The sequence below is a fragment of the Crocodylus siamensis genome, chromosome 4 (genome assembly GCF_052110815.1).
Source record: "Crocodylus siamensis isolate JL-2025a chromosome 4, ASM5211081v1, whole genome shotgun sequence".
Lineage (NCBI taxonomy): Eukaryota > Metazoa > Chordata > Crocodylia > Crocodylidae > Crocodylus > Crocodylus siamensis.
Window position 1 is genome coordinate 200,599,322 of NC_143398.1, and position 21,000 is coordinate 200,620,321.

General features: G+C 43.4%; 1 protein-coding gene across 1 annotated transcript in view; it reads left to right on the plus strand.

The window, feature by feature from the left end:
- Positions 1 to 21,000, plus strand: part of PDE11A (phosphodiesterase 11A) — a 262,869-nt gene that overhangs the window by 202,088 nt on the left and 39,781 nt on the right. Inside the window, exons 13-16 of the mRNA XM_090045374.1 lie at positions 2,968 to 3,077; positions 7,201 to 7,291; positions 9,411 to 9,511; positions 18,738 to 18,815. Of these exons, the coding sequence (XP_089901500.1) occupies positions 2,968 to 3,077; positions 7,201 to 7,291; positions 9,411 to 9,511; positions 18,738 to 18,815 (380 nt within the window). The remainder of the gene's footprint in view (positions 1 to 2,967; positions 3,078 to 7,200; positions 7,292 to 9,410; positions 9,512 to 18,737; positions 18,816 to 21,000) is intronic.

The window sequence follows — 21,000 nt, forward strand, 5'->3', positions numbered from 1 at the left end:
TCATGGTGGAAGTGGGCTGCATGGCAGGTTCTTTAATTTTGAAGGTTCCTCCACCCCCCTCCCACCAATTGGCAGAGGGGCCTTGCTGCTCACTGCTGATTGGCAGGGAGGCGAAAATAGCAGTTTTAAATATGATGCCGTTCTTGCCTCCCAGTTGGTCAGCAACAAGCAGCAGGGCCCCTCAGGCAATCAGCAATAGGGAGGGGCATGCAGGCAAACCTGCAAGATTAAAGGACCTGCTGCGTAGCCCACTTCTTCCATGAATTTGGTAGGTCCCTATCTATAAGGTACCTACTTCCCTTAAGATCCTTTAAGACTCAGTGGGTATATCTGCTCTGGTATTTAGGAAATAGAAATCACCGGTCTGGCCTCTGTCAAACTGTATTTCACGGTATAATAAATATATATACTCTTACGGCTAGATGCTGCCTACTCCTCCCTCTCTGGGCCATACTCAAAGGTGAATAGTCCAGCTTAGACAACTATGTAGAGGCAGTATTTAGCCTAGAGGTGAAAAAAAATTATATAGTTGGTGGAGTTTAGTTCCCTATTGCCAACAAATGCTGATCTGTTATTTGCTATTTGCTATGTAATTAGTTACTATGTCACATTATTTTTGTTCCTGATTGGATGTTTCTATACCCATATGACTGTCAGAACTTCTTCACACATTCAGTTTCTTTCTGAATCTAAGTCTCTGAGTAGATACCCCGCAACATTAGCAAAGAATAAGTAACCATTCTGTATTTTTGTCTGAAGACAAATTTTTTCATTCCATGCATTTGCTTTGTTGATCTTTGCTTATTTCTTGCTTCTCCACTGTTTCCAACATTTACACAATTGTCTTTACTGCTATGTTCACTAAATTTTTCCATAAATTATTTTCTGCACAAGTATATTTTACATAATATTCCCTACTTTTTTCCACCAGTGTGAAAAGTTCATTTTTTTTTCTACTATACTACTTTGACTTTGAATGTACCAGCTCACTTCATAGTATGATTTTGGGTCTTTGATAAACCCCGCCTCCTTAAATGTTTTCTTGAAATCTTTGTTTTTTGACGTTATACATGCATTAAGGCCATAATCCAGAACATGGTGTTCTAGATGAGCTTTAAACAGTAACAGTATTGCTGCTCCTGATTTGTATTTTGTCTCAGTACTGCCAGCATTCTGCTTACCCTTGTTACTCAAGCCATATGCTGGGCCAATGGCTTTCAAAGTTTTTTCTTCCATAACCCCTAAATCCCTGCCCTGGTCAGTATGCTGCATTGCTGTTCCATCTAACACATGCTCTATATGTTGTTGACCCCTTTCATGCCTCCTGTCTTTATTTTATAGTTGCTGCAATAAACTGCATTTTCCATTCACTTAACCTGTCAAATAAAAGTTAAAATCTCTCTGCACCTCATTGTCTTCTTCGTTAGTCATCACATCTCCACTGTTGGCTTCAGAAACAAACTTTAAGATTTTACATTTCCTTCCTTCAACCAGATTATTTACATGTTGCATCTTGTTAACAATCGTTAACTGAAAAATATGGAATGCTAATCCCATTATTAAATAAATGTTCACCTTGATAAATTATCAGTGAGACTTGTTGATTTCCTTTCTCTCAGTGACTTTTCTTTCAATTCTATTACATTGTGTGAAATGCTCTTTCTCTTTCATATGGCATCAGATATCATCTTTCAAATCTATGAGCCACTGTCTGGTATTGTCACTCAATGTGTAGACTCCATTTATCCTGAACTGATTTGCCAGAAGTCTCTAGTACTTGTAGCTCCCATTGACTTCAGTTTGAATTGTTGGTGCTCAGCATGGATGAAAGGTCATACACTGTAACTTTCTACTCAAACCAGTATTTTTGATGCTTCTGGAACATCTGTGGGCCAAATCATCCCTCCCTCAGAGAGTGTAACTAAGGAGATGAATTGGCATGAAATAGTTTGAAGTACCTCAAGACATTGTGCCCGTGCAAGGCAGAAGCAGGCCTGATTGTGGTGTGAGGAGCAGGGTTACTGGTGGGTCCTGCTATGTCTTTTGAAAAAAAAATGCCATGCAGCCACTCCAGTGTAGTTTTCCTAATCTTTGTTGGATGTGCCACTGGCAGGACACCGCTTCTGCCTCACCCTGGCACACCTGTCCTGGAGCTATGGTGGTGTCTGTAATCCTACTACCTCCTGTGTGGTCTCAGGACACCCAGTTTTCCTATGCCTTCTACCCACCCAGAGAAATATGGCATTGGTAAAGGTTCCCTATATCAACTCTCCCCTTCAAATACTTGGGCTGTGGTAGTCATAATTTGGGTCGTCTGCACTTCTCACATCAGTTTTCTCTCTGCAGAATTCTCATGATTTTAGAAAAAAAAATCTCTCATAAACTCAAATTTATTCTCATTCTCTCATAATCTCATTCTGGAATTCTGCTATCCAAAGTATTTCCTCTTCAAATAGCACAACATTGTTTCAAATTCCATTGTCCAAGATTACAAAACAGTCTCTAACAGCCTGTAGTATTAGCACAAAAAAGCATTTAATTCTTCCCTCTTAAATCGTCTTTGATTTAGCTTTTGAAGATGTCTCCAGCAGTGTTGATAAACTAGTACAGCCATCTCAAGAGCTAAGAAATCCCTGTCTACATTCTTCACTTAGAAAAATTAGATTCTTGTCTTAGTGTGTAATTGTTGTTTTTATGTTCTATTTCAGCTTTTTTCCACCCGTACCTTCTGGATAGTGAGTGTCTTACAAATGTGACACAGAGATAATAATAGATCACTCCAAGGATACCATCTATTCCACTAACAATCTAACATACAGCAGTGAATATGATATGGCAATAAAGCATTTATCTTGCCCTTACCTAAAGGCTGGTGGTATCAAAACAAAGTTGACTGTTGCTCAGTGGACTAACATTGTCTATCTTTCCTGCTTCTGATAGTTACAGATGCTATTTTTCTGTTCTCAGACAGCAGGATTTCAGGAGATTCTGACTGAAATTGAAATTTTAGCTTTGATTGTGGGATGTTTATGTCATGACCTTGACCACAGGGGAACCAACAATGCCTTCCAAGCCAAGTAAGTTTTCTAATTCTTATTACTTTAATTTGTTTTCCTTCTATACAAGAGCAAAAGGTGACAGGGGATAAAGAATGAAGCATTAATTTCCGGCCTCCTAGGCCAAGGCCAAGTATTTCTATGCTTGCATGTAATGAGGGACTATCCATCTTTATAATTCCCTATTCTTTTTGGTAATTGCTGACTTGCCCTTAGTGTCATGCTGTTGATTTTGGTTACCCTTTGTGAACTGACACCTAGTATAGAAATGTGGCACCAAACAGTAATGCCTCTGCCTGTCAAATTTCTGTCAGTTACAGTCCTGTAAGTGCTAACCATGAGGAGCTTTGCAACTACCCTGATTTGTCCCTCACTGGTCTTTGAACCCTAGTGAAAATGTCTCCAATTATATCAGATCAAATTAAATAAGCTAAAACTGAAACCACATGTTCACCAAAGAATGGCATCTACTTAATGTGCATGAAGCCCAGATTTTATTTTTTGGACTGTGGAATGGTTGGCACCTGTCTAGAACCACAGTGTAGGCTGCCCAGAACAGATGGGCTGAAAAACCAAATGCATTTCTTTCACATCCACCACGTAAAGCCCTAGAACAGCTCTTCCCAACCTTTTCCTCAGCATGACTCCATTTCCTGAACATGGCCTCTCACTCTCAACCCGCAGGCCCCTGCCCCCCTCCAACCCTGCCGGAGGGAGTCCCCAGCTGCCAAGGCTACGGGACCAGGGCCAGGGTCTGCAGCCCCCCACCTCTCCTCAGCAATGCCCGAGCCGGAGCAGTGCCCGAGCAGGAGGTGGCGGTTGCTGTGGCCGGAGCAGAGTGCGGAACCCAGCTCCTCTCCCCCATCCCGCAGGCAGCATGGCTCAAGCAGAGCCCGTGACCCATAAATCCTTGAGGGGGGAGGATGTAGGCTACCCACTGTGGGCTCAGAGCTCCCCACCTTGCTGCCCTCCCCACAGGGGCCTCTGCAGCTCAGTGGGCGGGAATGTGAGGACAGAGAGGATCAGTGTTGCTACTGGGAGTCGCATGCTGGCAGTGCCACCATGGCAAGGTGCCCCCCGCCTACCTGGCAGCAGTGACAGCGGCAATGTAGAGTTGTGCCCCCTGCTGCTGTCAGGTGGGTAGGGGGCACCTTGCCATGGCAGTGCGGGCAGAATAGGGCTCCCAGCAGTGGCACTGAGCCTCCCTGCCCCACTCTGCTGTGGATGCAGGCAGGGTGGTGGAGAGCCCGCAGCCCACAGTGGGCATCTTGCATCTGCCCCAATCGTGCACACAAATCTGGGGGGGGGCATATGCTCCCCCCCATGCCTCCCTCCCCAGGAGAGCACACAGTGGCAGGGAGGTGGCCCTTCCACTGCCCACCAGACAAGCCTCACTATGGGGGTCTCAATCTGCCTTCCCCACCCCCCCATGACTTACCTACAGGGAGCTGCTCTCCACACTGCCTGGCTGCCATGTGCATGTGCACCCTCCTCCTGTTCCCTGCAGTCCCAAGCAGCCCCATGCCAGCTAGAATTATGCAAGCCTGCAAGGAGGACCTACCATTTCCCACTTTTTTCTCCCTTAAAGGAGAAAATCTGTGATTGTCTTTGCAACCCCATTTTTTATCATTGTGACCCCAAAGGGGGTCATGACTTCAAGGTTGGGAAGTGCTGACCTAGAACTACTGCCTCTGTGTAACACAGATATGTGGTTCCTTCCCAACCCATCTGCTAGGTATCTTGTGTGCTGGACTAATGTGAACTTGTGTGCTGGACTAGTGTGAACATTTGACATAATGTAGGGTGTATATGCTCCCCAGGAAGATGGGCTGGCTGGTTGTCGAACATCCCACAGAGCTGTTAGCTGGGCTTACTCTTCAAATTCTTATATAAGCTAGGTGGAAACTTGCAGTGGCCCTCCAGACCCGAGTGATACAAATGTATCAGAGCAGCTGTAATTTTAATATTCTTTCATTCAGAGTTAAAGTTGGATCAGTTTTGCTGCATTTGTATTGCTTCTGGCTTGTGCACATATTACTTAAAACATAACAGCTGCTGTGCCCCTCCCCACACCAAATGAGCAGCTCCCCTTTTGAAACAGCTCCAAGTGTACATGTCCACCCCCTATGTTAGCTTATTCTTCCCTATTTTTGTGCAAAAGAGGAGGATATTTGCCAGAATGTGTGCTGTTCGCAGACTGCTGTTTCTGTGGGCAAACTGCCTTGGTGAACTCCTCTAATAGATATTTAGCTGTTCCTTAAACTGCAGTCTCCTTAGCTCTTGGTGTTCCTGCAGTCTCAATGAAATGCTGACATTATGTGAATCCTTGCTCGCCATTGCAAGGGAAATGAATTGCCATTCTGCAAAACAGAACTGCTGGTGTAAAGGTTACAAAGCATCACCAGTTGCTTTCCGCAGCTGGAGTCTTAAAGAGAAGCGGAAAAGATGGGAAATTGTGTAAGACAACTGCAAAAGCTGATGTGTGTGTCCCTAATTTATAAAAATGGATCTTGTGTACAAATTAAATTCTTACAGGTTTGGGCTCTGATTAAACTAATCACCATTTAATTCTCTTTTGGGGACTGTGAATCGGAGGGTTTCAGCATTAGAATGCCATCTCCTGCAGTTGTTTGACAACTGCATACAAAGAGGAGGCTGTTTTTTTATCACATCATAAAGAAATAGTTGAAGACATTTAACAAAAGACATGGTGTGACACATATAAAATATCCCTGAATATAGAAGTTGTAACTTTCATAACACCAACTGTGATTTATTCCTCCAGCCTAACTTATAAAGTTAAGCATCACATTTTCCTATTTTATCTTTAGTGTTCAAGACTAGTGTTTTGTACAATGAAAGATCAAGAGGCATATGATAGAAGCAGCATCACAGTTCTCTGAAATTGCTCTGTTAATACACCTCAACACTGTTTTCTCTAGGGATGATGTTTTCCAGTCATCCCCCTCTCTAATGCAGCTGCCCCTGATGATTAAATATCAGTATGGTACAGCTTTGTAGTATATACTCCTAGGAGACTCCTTCTATTCGTTTCTAGCATAATCTCTTATACTCATTTCTTTGGAAAGAAAACCCATCTTGTCGCTTTAGGCTGGGTCCCAGAAGTGAAATAGTGGTGAACATTAATCTACCCTGACAGTTCAATCCTATTCCTTTCCACCTCCCAACAATTTTCAATTTCATAATTACATTTCATAGTTTTTCCTCCTTTAAAGTTTCAACTTAGAATTTTTAAGCCCCATACCATATATATTTTGTGGCTGATCTTTTTTTAAACAATAAACATAACTGGAAAATATATTCTAAGGATTCTCTTAGACTTTCTTTTTCTATCTTCAGGTTCAGCTTCTATTTCCTTGTTCACCTTAGCGTTTTTGAATTTGCATGGAAGTTACCTACTGTAAGGACTACTCTTACAGCTTTTCCACAGCAGAGTTTTTCAGATATCTAGTAGATACCACTTTTGTTCTATATACTGAGGATTGGAGCTGTGCAGAAGTAGAGGAATTGACTGAAAGCCCCAAGGCACTTACTTACAGTCCATGTATACTGTGTGTGTATGTGGAGAGACAGTATACATGTATGTGTGCATATGTGTGTTAGATATACACACATATATTTGTGTGCATATATACCATATATATAGGTGTGTGATTGCTTATTTACAAGTATATATAAACTATGAAACACAGTGTGACTTGAGATGTACCTAATTTTTTTTTTAACTACAGACATTGAGAAGGTACCAGAAATGTTGTTTCTAGATTCCTTTGGTTCAAAGGGGCCTGTCCTCCTAAGTCATTTAGATGTCTTTGAATATTCCCACCAAAAATTTAATGTTGCTCAAAAGGAATCATCAGTTAGTCAGAGTAAATGTATCAGGCACCAAAATCTGAAAGCCTGGCCGTAGCTGTAAATTAATATATTGAATGTGAAATTCCACTTACATTTCAGAACACTGTATTTGAGAATGGGTGGATGTCCTGGTAACTAAATCTCTTAAATTAAGAAAAAAAAATCCCATTAAGGGATCAAGGGAGGACACTATGAACAATTTTTGTAATACTTATTTGTCTGCTTTTTAACTGATTGCTGATTGTTGACTCCATGTGTTGCCTCTCAGGAGTGGCTCAGCTTTGGCTCAGCTTTATGGAACGTCTGCTACCTTGGAACACCATCATTTTAATCATGCTGTCATGATTCTTCAAAGTGAGGTAAAAAGTAGCTGTTTTATTAAAGTTGTATGCTTGGTGGGCTGTTTCACCAGCCAGGAAATGGAAATAAACACCACGCACAAACCCAGCTGGGTGGCACACAGGGATTATATGGCTACTGGTGCATGGGGAGCCCAACACTGAGCCCAATACCAGACTCCCTATACACCGGGACCTGTCAAAACCCCATGTGCAATCCAGCTGGGTTTGGACATGATGTGCATCTCCATTCAGCTGGGCAGCACATGGGGTTTGACAGGCCACACATTCAATTTAAGGTGCAATAGAAATGTGGAATAACTGTGGCCACCCATAAAATCAGTGAATCTGAAAAATACTTCCTCCTTGTGATCCACGAGAATCATTGCTTTATCCGATGCGGATGCAACTACTGTCTCTGCTCACGCATTTCTAACTTGGGCAATTCATCTTGCTAGGATTTTAATCTTTATATGCTGCGTTACTACTTCTTTGATAAAAAAATGTAGAAGTAAGACAAAATGCTTTCAAGCTAGAATAAGTGCAGATCCAGAATCTCTGCTAGCACAATCTGGAGTCAAGCAAGTTATCCCAGTTTGCCACTGAAGTCAAACAGCTTATACCAGTTTGCATCACCTAAGGACCTGGCCTGCTCTCTCTAGTACATTGTAATTACACTCAGTGGAATACACTGATATTTAATACAACAGTCTGCAATTGTTATCTTCAGGAAAACTTTTATATTTTATTATTTTGTTAGCTTCCTATTCATGCCATAAAAAGTGTCTATATTTTGCTCTAGGCACCTTTGAGAGAGTCTTCCACACTGTAGTAATGTTTAGTTTTTCACAGGATGTATTAAGTCAGCAAGGCACTAGTATCTTGAAATCCTCCTTTTTAGCTATTTGTAAGGCAGTATTTCAGATATGCTGGTGCATTAATCTGTACTATGAATAGCTACTGTTTTTAATACACACTGTCATGTTTTTTTCTGGCTACACTGAACTTAAATTGTATTTATAATTAACCTTCTAGATTCCCCCAGCTTTCCCAGTGATTGGGTGAAAAAAAACCTTTTTTTGAGGATAAGGAAGGACAGATGTCCTTTTTATGTATGGAAAACTCTTTGTTTTCCTTACTGTAATTTTCTTCTTCCTAAGCACTAGATGGCAGTGCATATTGGATTTGAACATTAGATGGCTACAAGCTACCAAAATTACATTTGGTTTGATACAACCATTGTTATTTCAAAGGGTAACAAAGCAGTATGTGAGTGCTGTGTTATGTATATGAATGTAAGCACACGTGACTGATGTTCTACAGTTAAGTCTTTAGCTTAGAGTTCATCTTAAATGAATGGCAGTATATTCTTTCAGTTTGTTTTCTCCCCTGCATTTATGGAGAAATGAATGGCTAATCTGTTCACCCTAATTTGTTAGATCATGATCTGTAAAATTGCTCCTTCTACCTTCTTTATTTAAAACATCCATATTTAAATATTTTGTTTCCTTTCATTGTGGCTATAAAACATTTTCCAGGGTCTTACTTCTTTAGATTCCTTCGGAAGTACTCTACTGAGCCCACCACTGTTGTTAAGCTGGCTCACGTTCCATGTGCTTTGCTACCTCGGTCTGTGTGAGGAAAATCTGTACATACAGCAAGACAGTGGAATAATGGCTGGGGTGAGCAGAGAGACTATTTTGAATGAAAAATTGATTTAGTGCCTTTGACTGCTCTAACAGCAGCTTGTGGGCAGCAGCACAGATAAATCTGTTGAGAACACAGCTCAAAAGCTGCAAAACATAGTTCTAAAAACATTTGGTATAGGGACAGATTGAGCTGTATCCATAGTTTTTCTCCATAAACTGAATCAGTGCAGAGTCAAACTAAAGAATAAATCTTCTCACAAGAGGCTATAATTTTGGTACTGCTTAGAGAAACACAGCCCAGATTCTTGATTGCAGTGTTTAACATTTCCAGTCTGAATATAACCTCAACAGTATTAACTTTATTTTGTCATGGTTTCCCATAATCCAGAAAAAAAATCGGATGTTACAAAGTAGCAAAATGCAGTTAGGAAACCTTTTAAAAACCTATATTGATTGTTAGCCCTTTTCCTTCTCAATCTCTTTCATTATAGGGTCACAACATCTTTGCTAACTTGTCCTCCAAGGACTATAGTGACCTTATGCAGCTTCTGAAGCAGTCAATACTGGCAACAGACCTCACTCTGTATTTTGAGTAAGTATTGGCATTTTTGTATTTGACAAATGAAAATTCGAAGAATGTTCTCTAATGACCTATTAAACACCAGTAGCGATATATGATATGAGAAATTAGTGTTTAATTGTGGTTGGAGAGATTTAGTCTAATGCTTATATATTAGAGTAATGGGAGTATCTTGTGTCCAGATAAGTTTTATTTTAATGTTTAATTTGTCTGTGTCAACAAAAGCCAAGAGAAGTCTTAGCCTCAAACTTTGAAGCTGTTGCAGAAAGGAGTCACACTCCAATCCTGTACTGTGTGAAGCTTACGTGTGTGAAGAGCACACAACCATTTTTTGGGCTTTTTAGGAAATACAAAGTAACTTTACTTTTTTAACCTTTTCTGAACTGCTAGTCCAGGTCAGAGGGTCTTTTTCTTGTGCTAAGAGCTGTATTTAGTTGTACAGGAAGGTGCTTAGGTAAGAAACTGTGGTATTTCCTTTTGAAGTCAAGTTATACTGCTTTTCACCAGAGTGCCCCATTTTGCAAAACTGAGAGGCATAATACATTAGTAGACGTCGTCTTCAAATTCTGTTCTTTCCTTTTCCTTGTTTTTACATCATGCTAGTGATCAAGATAATAACATTTCCTTTAATTTTCTTGCAAGTTTAGTAAGTTCCACCAGGAGAGTCAAACTAAGTCAATGTCTTGGACATGGAGTTGTATGTATGATAATTCGCAGTGCAGTGATGTTACATTTCCTGCACATCACATGTCCAACTAGGTGTGTCAATCAACATCTTACTTGCTAGCACCCACATGGATAATTCACTGGGGGAAGTGTTGTGGGGCTGTGTCTACATAGCAAACTCACACTCCCTGGTATCAGGGTCTTTGGGTACATTACATTGCTTGAGATGGGCTATTTCCTAAACCAGAAACTGTGCAAATGAGCTAATTAGCTATGCTAAGCAGCAATGCCAGTTAGCCCAAGCAAATTACCTTGAGAATGCAGATACTGCTACACTGCTTCAGTTTAAAAGCGGTCCCTTAAACTTAGAGCAGCACGGTGGGTTTGAGGGTCACACACTATGGTAAGTTTATGGTACAGAGATTGAAGTGCAGTTGTAGCTTACTGTGATAAGCATGACAAGGCTCCATCCTAAGGAATTTTTCTGTATTAGGAAAAAACTTGTTGTCTATTAGTATCTTCCTTGCACTCTACTCATTGATTTTTGAGCTTGTAAGCAAGGAGATATGGATTATTTCTCCTCAGTCATGAGCACCGACGGCTTGATGCCAAACCAAGAGCAAATGTTTAGCTGATGTACAATGCATATCGCTCCCTTTCTTTTTTAAAGATTTGCTGAATCACTAGGTATTATTTAAAATGGTGCAAAGTTTGCTCTGACTACTTCTTCCATTATTTGTGTGTTAAGAGCTCGCTCTCTGTTAATATTTTCTTTATCTCAGAGAAAGAATATTCCTTCCTTTCCCTACCCCCACCATTTAGCCTATTATCAGAGAGAGCTTGATCAATAAAGTCAGGCATCTGCCTCTAAAGCTGCATTCTAAAAAAAAATTAATGTTGCTAAAAATTATTTCTAAAAATGACTTCATCAGAATATTCTTTTTGCAAATTTGCAGTAGGCTTCAGGAAGGACCTTCATAGTTTTTATCTCACTCTTTCTGGGCCTTCTGGCTTTTGAAGCTGTCTGTGAAGACTGCTTATGATTTTAAGGGGTAATGACAGTGGAAACTGGCAGTACCGAAGGCAGTGATATTTTCAGGTGCACACAGTGCTCAGTATTGCCCTTGATGCTCTAACACAAGTGGCTTGAATTTTAAAATATAGTTCATGCTATTGGGAAGGGGGTAGGCTGGTAGGCAGAAGGCTAAAATGATCTGAGATAGATCCTGAACAGACTCCAGCAACAAGGATTCTGCAGAGATTTCTTCCTCAGCAAACATGGCCAGGAGAGGGCAGACAGTAGCTGCTTTCTCTTTGGGATGAATCCCCACCAGGACAGTAACCTTTTACATCTTCCTACATCAAAAGGGGTGTCTTAGGGTCAAACTGTCTTTTGGGGTTATATCAGCAATACTTATGTCAAATAACAGAAAGACTTTTGAGCAAGTACATGCTTGCTTCATTGACATTTTTTTCAGTTTTCTGCCTCTTACATGCCTTTGGATTAAAAAAAAACCAAGGAAACAAAAACAGTATTCCTGAATTTCCAGTGTACTAAGAGTGATATTTATAAAGTCCATCTATGAATCAGGGATTTGGTTTGTGCTGCAATAAAAAATAGTATGTGGATAAAAACCCTCAGAACCTCATCACATATTTGCATATTTGTAGAACTTCAACTAATCAACAAATAAAATGACCTAGAAGTGAAAAATCAGATCTGGGCTGTATTAGATATGTGGGTATTTGGGTAGTAAATTATTGTGATATTTTAATAGATAATTTTAACACATCAGGCCATGGAAAAAATCACTTAGAAGATGCAAGTTTTTGTAGAATGCTTAATGCCTCTCCCCAGAATGCATAAACATCATGTTTCATCTCTTATAATTTCACTGAATTTAGAGATTCACTGAAGTGAGGTCTTGATTCATTGAACTATATACATTTATTACATAAAGCCAGCTCTCTGAGGATAAAAACAGCATTGAATACTGAAGAACAACATTTAAATTGACATGAGCATTAATTTATTTTTGCACTCTTGGATGTCGTGTGTAGCTTTATTTACCAAGTAACTAAACTAGTCTTCCTAGCTGAAACCATGTTTAAGCATCCACTAAGGCAGCATTTTCAACTGTTTTCATATACAAGGCTGATTTTTCCAGACAAGAACCTCTGTGGGGATTTAGTCTGTTCCTCCAGTCACTCCAGTGTATCTTAAAGTGGCTCTGTCATTTAGAAGTGCATGGCTCAGCAAAATGCCTTCACCACCTACATTTAAGTTAATACTTAGAGATTGCTCTGTTCCATATTTCTGATGCCACACAATTCAGAGTGGAAATAAGAGGTCACATTCTCTTCTGAACTCTCAATATTTAATTGTTGTTGTCTTGATAATATACGCATTGCCTAGGAGGAAAATGAAAGAATTATTACATTGTTTTCTGCTAAGACTTTTTTCAATAAAATGTGAATTAAAAATAAGCAAAATGTATTTTTAAAAGCCATCTCTAGTGGTGCAAATACAATGTAATAGCTGTAGTTGCCAAGGACCAGCTCAGGATTAGGCTGATTTAATGTTTATGTGCCAGCTCCTTGAGGCCATTAAAATTTTCATTATTGCAGTATTTATTCCTACAGGAGCTGTTATACCATTATGCCATGAATTTGTATGAGAGAAATGAATTTTGTTTTCTGCATGTGTGACTTTGCATTGTGTTAGCAACTTTTGTAATGTGCAACCACTTTATATCATGTATCATAGAACATGGGCATAGTATCACCCTATCAGCTGTTTCAATAATATGGTAGGAACCTTTCCATTAAATAAATGGAAAACTGTGAATGACAAATTCTGTATTTTGCAACAATTTCCTGAGGTAGCTTTGCTTTACTGAGGTCCAGCCAGCCAAAACAGGCAATTATTTCTACTTAATTCTGCTCTTATTTTAGACATGTATTAAAAATCTGCCATTATGCCTCAAAATTCTAGTTGCCATGCTGAATTGTATAATGGAGGAACATTACTAAGCAGGGGGGACTTTCAGGCACGCTGGAGTTTACCTCATTTCGACTGGATTCATACATGCCCTGTTTTCAGTTTTATTTATGTGCCCAACAAAGTATATGAAATGTTAACTAATTATCAAGTCTAGATTATATTTTCAAATGAACATGTTGATGCATTCATTTCAGTGTAAAATCAATGCAAAAATGCATGTATTTTGAGGGCGGATGAAGTGATTTCTGTCTATAATTTTAGTTCAGGTAGACCTTTGCTTTGCAAACTGTAGCAACCTATAAGACACCTTAGCTAGGGACAGACATTACACATAAACCAGTTTAAGTGATCACAAACTGGTTTAAACCTGTAACAGGACAGATGTTCAGTGCACATAAACCAGTCTGAAAACAGTTGAAACTGGTTTGAGATAAACCTGATTGAATGTAGTATCAGACTTAACTGATTTGGGTCAAACTGGTTTAATACAATGTCTGTCCCAGACCCGTTGCTGGTTTAAGTTAAACCAGAGTCCCCCAGCATCCAAACATGCTCTCTGGGCTGGGTGGGGTTCTCTGCTCCACAGCAGAGCTGGCTTCTCCCCTCTGCTCCCTCACTGGAGCTCTGGCAGAGACTACAGGCATCAGGCTGGCTTCCCCCTGCGCCCCGCTCCCCTCACCACTCCCTGCTAAGCAGGGGTCCCCTCTGCTTTATGCAGGCACTTCTCAGCATTAGCTAACAGACCACATGCTGGTTACGGTCAGTGCTGTGGCAGATGGGACAAAGGCAAATCAACAGGTAACTGGGAATGTCCCCTCTGTTGTTTTCTTAATGGGGTGATAAACATTGTATTATCCATCCCCTGCTGGGCTGGTCAGAAGGTTGTGGGGGTGGGGCTGGGGAGTTGTGACAGGGGCAACCTTTCATGCTGGTCCACCTCCTGTCTATGGGCCAACCACCTACCTCACTCATCTGCCATACCTTGATGTAATAGTATTAGGATGTTAATCAGGCAGGAGGCTGCCGATTTTGAACCCCAATGTTTAGTCAGGATCCCAAGCTTCTTTGCTCTGTGGGTGTCCCTTGCAGTGGTCCCCTGGACCTTTTGAACCCTCTCTGGGTCCTGGCCCCAGCATGGACCAGTCAGGTACCTCAGGTCAGGTCTAAGCTGCATGACTGTGTAGAGAGTTTGGGGTTCCTCATTCCCGGCTCAGGTGCTTCGCAAAGCATGCCTGGCCTCGCAGGCCCACTCACCCCAGCAGGCTCAGGTGCTTCAAGAAGCTTAGCTGGCCTTCCCTGCATTCTATAATCCACCCAAAGGTCGGGGGCTGAGGATAAGGTGCCCAGACCTGCCTTACCGGGGAGATGATCACTCCTGGCATTTACATGGGGACTGCCGTGCCACCAGCAGCCCCACCAGGACTTCCTGCCCTGGCAGGGTGCAATTTTAGGTCATGCCCAAGACCAATGAGGCCTCCAAGCCATCCCCATAGGCTCATCCTTACCTCCAAGGTGTTCCTGGCAGAGCTCAGCAGCAAGGTGTTTCTCCTCTGCTGGCTGATCCACGAACTGCCCTCAGCTCGAGGGTGGCCATTTTAAGGCCCAGCTCCCTATCAGGCACCTGCCCCTCCCTGGCCCAGTCCTTAAAGTGGCAGGCACTACCAGTGCCACAGGGTGCACCCCCTCCAGTGCCACAGGGTGCACTCCCTCCCTAATCAGAGCACCCTTCCAGGCCTGGCCACACCCCCCTCAGTTCAGTTCTGTGGAAGGGAAGAGAGGGCTATTCTAGCACTGCCCCTCCCCCCCCCAGCTTCTAGCCTATGCCACTGCAGGCATGTGCCTGCATTTCTGGGATGTCTGTGCATTTACAAACTGATTCAGCCTAGCCAGGTTAGACTAATCTGCAAAGACTGAATCAATTCAGGCTCAGGCTTTTTGAATGTCTGTCCCTAGCTCCTAAGTTTTGCCATGCTAGAAATCAAACTACCTTTATCTGATAGAGTCAAGGTAAACTAGTACAGCAGAAGGCATAGTTGCTCAGGATTCTTGGATTCAGTTCCCACATTGGACACTAATCTGTTGTGCAACTTTGAGTGTGTCACTTCCCTGTTGTTTTGTTCCCACTTCTATTCCAGATCCTTTTTTATATTCTTTGGAAGGTTTATTGCACACTATGTACTGTATTTAATATCTGGGACACCTATACATGTGCTCTGGAGGAGGAAAGTATTTTAATTAAAGCAGCTCTCAGGAGGCAATCTAATTAAACCTCCCTCAGTGTCTCATGCATTCAGTCTCATGTATTCAACAACCTGTTTCAAAATGGCAGTGGGGGTGTTTCAACTAAAGCTCATTAGACATGCTTTCGTTAAAGCACCCCCCCCCCCCACCATTTTGAAATGCGGGGATGCTGAATACATGATAGATTTTCATAAGTAAAGTTTTGATACTGAAGAGGTGCTGAGCAAGCCTTATGCATAAAATATGAAAAATTGTAAATCAGTGTGGAAATGAACCCATGAATATTGAAAATAAAAGCCAAGAAAACAGTCTATCCTTCATCTGATATTTCTTTAACTCATATTATCTTGTCACCCTAAACCAGGGGCGGGCAATTATTTTGGGCAGAGAGCCGCTTACCCAGTTTTGTCAGGCTGTCGAGGGCCGCACAGGTAGCCCCACCCCATGACAGGTGCCCCACCCCCTGTCAATGTCCCAGGGCCAGCACTGGTGGGCCCAAAGCAGGGCAGAGGCTGGCAGGGGTCTGTGGAGCTGGGCTGGGCTGCACCAGCAAGGAGAAGGCGGAGCTGGCCCAGCTCCACAGAGCCCCTGCTGGCCAGGACCCTGTATCCCTGCTGCCCTGCTCTGGGCCCTGCCAGCACTGGCCCCAGGACACCACTGTGAGTCCTGTGCTCCTGCTGGATCCCTGCCCACTCACTCCCAGTGCCCCTCCCCTAGCCCTCTGGAACAGTCAGGAGGCAACACACAGCCCCGACCCCCTGCTCGCTAGCAGGGAAGAAGCTGGTGCTGAGTGTGGGGAAAAGCAGCCCCTCACCCGCACCCTGGCCGGTGTTCCCTGCTGCAGGCACTCGCAGCCCACATGGGGCTATATGGAGCAAGCACAGGCAGCCCCACATGGGCTGCAAGCGGCTGCAGTGTGGGGCATGGGGCAAGTGAGGGACCACTTTTCCCCGTGCTCAGCACCAGCTTGTAACCCGGCCCTGCTGCCAGCCTGGGCCCCACACTGGCTCTGGGCTCGCCCATCGGAGCAGTGCGCAGCAGCAGCAGCTGTGGCCCCCAACTTGCCGCACCAGGCAGTGTTGACTGCTGCTGCCCTCCTGGAGCTCGTACGCTGGGCAGCACAGAGGCAGCGGAGGCAAACACTCCCCTGCGCGGCAAGCAGGGGGGCTGCAGCTGCTGTCGCCACTTGCAGCTTTGATGGGCAAGCCTGGAGCCAGCATGGGGCCCAGGCTGGCAGCGGGGCCGGGTTACAAGGTGGTGCTGTGCACAGGGTGGAGGAAAAAGTGGCCCCTTGCCCACCACGTGGGGCTGCCTGTGCCTGCTCTGGACAGCTCCACATGGGCTGCAAGCAGCTGCAGCAGGGAGCGCCAGCCACAGGTGAGGGAAGGGCTGCTTTCCTCCATGCCGGAAAGGAGCAGGGAAGAAGCCTGGAGAAAAGTTGAGCATGGGGAAGGGGAAAAGTGGCCCCTCCCCAGCCCTGTGGCCGGCACTCCCTGCTGCAGCTGCTCACATCATGCATGGGGCTGTCCGGAACAGGCACAGGCAGCCCCAAGCGGGCTGCAAGTGGCTGCAGCATGGGGCACCAGCCATGGGAAGGGAGAGGGGCCGCTTCCCCCACACACACCCAGCTTTTCCCTCGGCCACATTTCCCTGGGCTCCTTCCCTGCCTTTCCACCCCACTTCCCCCTTACCTGAGGTTCTGGCGCCATCAGGACATCCACATGCTACCAGGCCAGAAGCCCCCACTGGGGTTTCCGGCTGGAGAGGTGGGGCCAGGTAGGCCCTGCTGTTGTGGGAGTCAGCTGGGTTTCCCCTGGGTCCTACTGCCCTTGGTTCCTGTCATTTTTTACAGGAACCAAGGGCAGAGAAATATTAATTTTCTAAATTTTTTAGGAGCCCTGTGGGTCAGATAGAATGGCCTCATGGGCCGGATCCAGCTTGTGGGCTGTATTTTGCCCATCCCTGTCCTAAACATTATTAAAGTACTCTAAACATAGTGAGCAAAATTCTTTCTTTGAACATAGATAGCAACTCTTACTCTCACTGAAGGTGGCCAAAGACACAGCTCTGGGTATAAACAGGCCTCTACATGGACTGCCCAGTGCCAGTTCTATTCCTGTTTATCTCTTTTGGAGGTTTCTAGTTGGCAGTCTTGACCCGTTATCTACACTTGCCACTTGCATCTATAAGCTACATCTCTCATCAAAGCCATACTTGGGGGTGGACAATGTGGGCAACTGCCCAGGTCACCGTGGTTGCCACACACACACACACACACACACACACACACACATGTGAGCAGCTCACACACACACACATGCTCACAGCAGTGCTCTACCCCTGCTATCCTGGTCAATCCCTGCCCAAGGCAGGAAGAGCAGTGCCTAGCCCAGCCCACCCCGCAACCTCCAGCCACTGCTCTGGAGTCAGGCCAGGCACGTGTGGATGGGATGATACCTGCTCGAGTCTGCCTGCCTTGATCCCGCACAGCACTTTCCTGCCCACCCACCTGCCTGGTGCACCATGCCTCTACATCCCCACTGGACTGCACCCCTGCCTGCCTGCCTTTGCTTGCAGCAGTGCTGCTGACTTGGGGAGTGGCAAATTCAGTTTGCCCAGGGCACCATTTTCCCTAAAGCCAGCTCTGTTTCTCACATACTATTGCTGTATACCCACTGCCTACTTGAATGAAAAATTAACACATGGTTTGATGGAGAGGCTGCATGTGGTTTTGTGGGCTTCTACATAATATAATTAAGAAAGTTAAAAAAAAAAGCATCAATTGGGATCATCTTCTGGACAATGTTTTTGTCTGTCTTGTGGGGATAAGCGGAATATTCCAGCAGTTAGAGCACCAAATGATGTGGGGAAACCTAGCTTCTATTCATGAAAAAGACAAGTCATCACATGACCTTGGACAAATCATAAAACATTTTTGAGCCTCAATGTTCCCATCTCTGAATAGGAAATAACAGTATTTACTCATGTAAATACTGATAGCCTCTGATGAAAAGCAGTATACAAATGCAAAGTATTTTTAAGGTATACTTTATGGGCTTAAGTCCCTACTAGCTTTGTGTTTTTATAGTTGAAGCATTTCATCTTCTCACAGAACTCCCAGTATTATGGTGCCATTTATTTCCTTATCTTTTCTGTGTGTAAATACTGCGCCGTACAGTCTGTTTTTATCAGACAGCACTAACGTTCAAAATTTGTCAGTGTAACATTTTCTAACATTAAGGTAGTGATGTACTCTCACAGAAGCATTTGTATGACAGCACAGTCCTAGAAGTATCTCTTTCTCCCCGATTATGTATTTTGTTGCAGGAGAAGGACTGCATTTTTTGAACTTGTCAGTAAAGGTGACTATGATTGGAATGTCAAAAGCTACCGTGAAATATTTCAGTAAGTGAGTGCCATTATTCCAAAGCTTTCTGATTACTTTAAGATATCACTATATTTAATTATTTCTAGTATACTGACTTCCTAAAAGGCTTACAGTTGTAAGGAAGAGTCACATTGTTTTAAAATAACTAAGTATTTTGCCATAATTATTGGATATTGCTTGTAAAACCAAGGCCACTTGATCCAGGAAACATTGTAGTGACAATCCTGGTCAGAGTAGCTACTGTTTGAATCAACTTTTACTAAAAGCTGATAGGGTTGGTCAGCACTGGCCTCACCTTCACACTTACCTTGTACCTGAATCTGTTCTTTTTGTTACTTCCTCTGATCCAGATACATTTTCTTTCCTCTTTCCCCAGCTCAACCCTTCTCCTGTTTCTCAAAAATATTCTGACATTTTGCACCATCCCTCTACCTTACTGTGGACTTACTGATTTTTCTTTCCTGCCCCCTACCCTTACCCCTCATTGCACTTCTTTCCCATTCTGTTCCCATGAGGGAATACCCTATTTGCAAAAACAGTGCACCCTACTCCTCCTTGAGCTGCCAGTTGGTGAAAGGGTTGAAGGTCCAACCCAGCAGGTTTGCCAGATCTTCAGAGTGCCCACCTCAACCACAACCTCGAAGATTAGGTGTGGCTTGGGCACAACTGAGATATTAAAACTCGGATTCACAGATGCATGTATCTCTTGATTTAGATGAAATTTCATAAACAATTTGTTTCATTTTGGAGTTTTGACTGAAGTTTTGACTTTTTTCCATATCATTTCACCCATTGCTTATTTCAGAGATGGAGCAGTATATTTGATGCTTCATTTTCAGTGTCCTTGTTCTTCATTTAAGGTTTCTCATACTTTTATCTGCATCATGTACCGTACATAAACGCTTTCTACAGCTGAATGGTTTCTTTCTTCTAATGCTTATAAAACATGGTTGTAGCCAGATATTAAACTACAGTGCAACAGTGTAGCCCTTACAGTAAATCTAAATTTTTTATTATAGATGAGTGATAGAAACTGCTTAAACAGTGTCTGGGATGCTTCTTTTGATTATAGGTTCTCTTGCTAGAGCAGTCACTTATAAATAGGCAAATAAATTAATCTAGTCAGCATTTTATTATATAATAACTCCTTTAACTTACAACATGGGTAAAGAACATGCTACGGGGTATATTAAAATATCACAATTATTAGTAGTACAGCAAAAGTAGTGGCTAGTGTCATAGTTTCTAGGGTCAGAAGGGACCTGAACAGACTATCAAGTCCGACCTCCTGCCCTGGGCAGGAAACAAGTGCTGGTATCATAATATCCCAGCCAGATATCTATCCAACCTCCTTGTGAAGACCCCTAAGATAGGGAAGAGCACCACTTCCCTTGGGAGCCCATTCCAGAGTCTGGCAGCCTTAACTGTAAAGTAATGCCTCCTGATATCAAGCCTGAACCCACTCTCAATGAATCTGTGGCTGTTAACCCTTGTTATCCCAGATGGTGCCCAGAGGAACAGAGCCTCACCTATTTTCCGTTGGTTCCCTCTGGTAAGTTTATAGATGGCCATCAGATCCCCTCTCAGTTTTCTCTTGTGAAGGCTGAACAGATTCATCCCCTTTAGTCTATTTTCATAGGGCCTGGCCTGCTGCCCCCTGACCATGCGAGTGGCCCTCCTCTGGACCCTCTCAAGGTTAGCCACATCCCTCTTGAAGTGCAACACCCAGAACTGGACGCAGTACTCCAACTGTGGCCTGACCAGTGCTGCATAGAGGGGGAAGGATCTCTGGACCTCCCTGAACTTGCTTGTGATGCATCTGTAAATGCATGACAAGGTGCAGTTAGCCTTACTGACCGCTTCCTTGCACTGGCAGCTCATGTCTATCCTGGAGTCAACAATGACTCCAAGATCCCTTTCAGCCACCATGTTGTTGAGAAGGGAGTTCCCCAGCCTATAGGTATGTTGCAGGTTCCTTCTCCCTAGATTCAGCACCTTGCACTTGTCTGAATTCCATTCTGTGCTCATCCACCCACCCCTGTAACCTGTCTAGATCTAGCTGGAATCTGTACCTCCCCTCCAGTGTACCCACTTCTCCCTACATCTTTGTGTCATCAGCAAATTTGCACAGAGTGCTTTTCACACCCACCTCCAAGTTGCTGATAAAGATATTGAATAGCATAGGCCCGAGGACCAAGCCCT